This window comes from Corvus brachyrhynchos, unplaced genomic scaffold, assembly GCF_000691975.1.
Source record: "Corvus brachyrhynchos isolate BGI_N302 unplaced genomic scaffold, ASM69197v1 scaffold280, whole genome shotgun sequence".
In the NCBI taxonomy this organism is placed as follows: Eukaryota; Metazoa; Chordata; class Aves; order Passeriformes; family Corvidae; genus Corvus; species Corvus brachyrhynchos.
In genome coordinates, this window is record NW_008236198.1 from 763,126 (window position 1) to 764,715 (window position 1,590).

At 57.4% G+C, this 1,590-nt stretch overlaps 1 protein-coding gene across 1 annotated transcript in view; it reads left to right on the forward strand.

Moving 5' to 3' along the window:
* The window catches only part of SGIP1 (SH3 domain GRB2 like endophilin interacting protein 1), a 45,752-nt gene that overhangs the window by 30,337 nt on the left and 13,825 nt on the right, over positions 1-1,590 (forward strand). Inside the window, exons 16-17 of the mRNA XM_017740583.1 lie at positions 3-26; positions 765-891. Of these exons, the coding sequence (XP_017596072.1) occupies positions 3-26; positions 765-891 (151 nt within the window). The remainder of the gene's footprint in view (positions 1-2; positions 27-764; positions 892-1,590) is intronic.

The following is a 1,590-nucleotide window of genomic DNA, read 5'->3' on the forward strand; positions in this document are numbered from 1 at the left end:
CTGGCAAACCCCCCGTCAGCGACGTGGTACGTGGGGGGCACCGGGGCCACGGCAGGGATGTGCCAGGGGAGGTGGGGGGTGGCATCCCCAGTCTGGAACGAGACAGTGGAGCGGAGCGGTCACCGGGATGGGCTGGGGATTGTTTTCTAGGATTTGTCCGCTGGGGTGAATTCCCTGTGGGAAGGGCTGTGCCCACCTCTGCTCTGCCAGTCTGGTGATGCCAACCGTGGGCAAACCGCGGTCCGCAGTCGTGGCAGAGGCAGGGAATGGGCTGAGATGGGAATGGGCCCCAGGGAAGGGTCTGGGGGCGGGGCAGAGCGCATCGGGCTGTCCCGGGAACGGTGGACCCAGCTGGGCCGTGGTGTCCTGTCCTGCTGCCCCCGGCTGCTTCAGGTAAGGTGTGAGGGTTTTAGGATTGATCCCAAAGGATCCCTGAGGGCCTGGGGAGCTGGCATCTGGTGGGCACTGCTCCCTTCCCAGTGCCGAGCCCATCCCATCCATCCCACAGCCCCTGGGGGCTCCCATCCTCAGCGTGGATGGGTGGGAATCTCAAACGCTCACCCCCACACGATGGTGGGGATAATCTGTTTTCCCAGCTCCGAGCTCAAATGCCATTGGCACTAAAAGAACTCATTCCAGTTTTTCCTCCGGGACACCAGTGGAGCAATCAGGAGGCTCTGAGGGTCCAGGCAAAACTTTATTGGTTTGATGCAAACGTTTCTGTGCAGATTTGCTTTAACTCTGTGTTTTATGTTTCTCTCCAGTCCAGGCCTTTTAGCCCTCCCATCCACTCCTCCAGCCCTCCTCCGATAGCACCTCTAGCCCGTGCTGAAAGTACTTCTTCCATATCTTCCACCAATTCCCTGAGTGCAGCCACCACTCCCACCGTCGGTAAACACACACAGCACTGCTGTTCTTTCACCTTTCCTACGTCCTCCAGTAATTCCCGAGGCCTTTTCGCTCGTTAGATCGTTCTTTGGGGTTGGATTCGTTAGCTTTCATCAGGGTTTTAAATGCTAGCAGGGATTTGAGGGGGGTGATGGATCAGGAGGGTGATGCTGGGAGGGAAGTTTTTCCAAATGTTGTGGGAAATGGATGTTTGGTGAAAGTCAAGGGAATTGTAATGTGAAATGTGGTTCTGGGCTGTAAATTGGGGCAAAATAAGCTTTTCTTGCAGGGGATGCTTGTGCCTGGAGGGGAGTGGGGCTGGAAGCCAGACCTTGGGATCCAGGAATATTAAGTCTCTTGGAATGCCTTAAATTCACACTTCCCCTTAAAGCGGTAACAGGAAAAGGGGTCTTGGAAAAGCCTCTTCCCAGCCACTTGGCATGTCCTAGAGCAGAACCAAACGCTGCAGTTTTCTTTTGGAGGAGCGTCCTGAAAAAAATGGGGTTTGCCAAAACCCCGGGGCTGAGACAAGGAGTGGGAATCGAGTCTGGCTGGCAGCTCCCAGCTCCAGGGGCTGGGTCCCCCCACACCTCCCTCCTCCATCCCCTCCTGTCCCCTCCTGTCCCCTCCTGTCCCTGCTGTCCCTTCCGTTCCCTGCTGTCCCCACCGGCCCCGCCTGTCCCCCCTGTCCCTGCTGGCCCC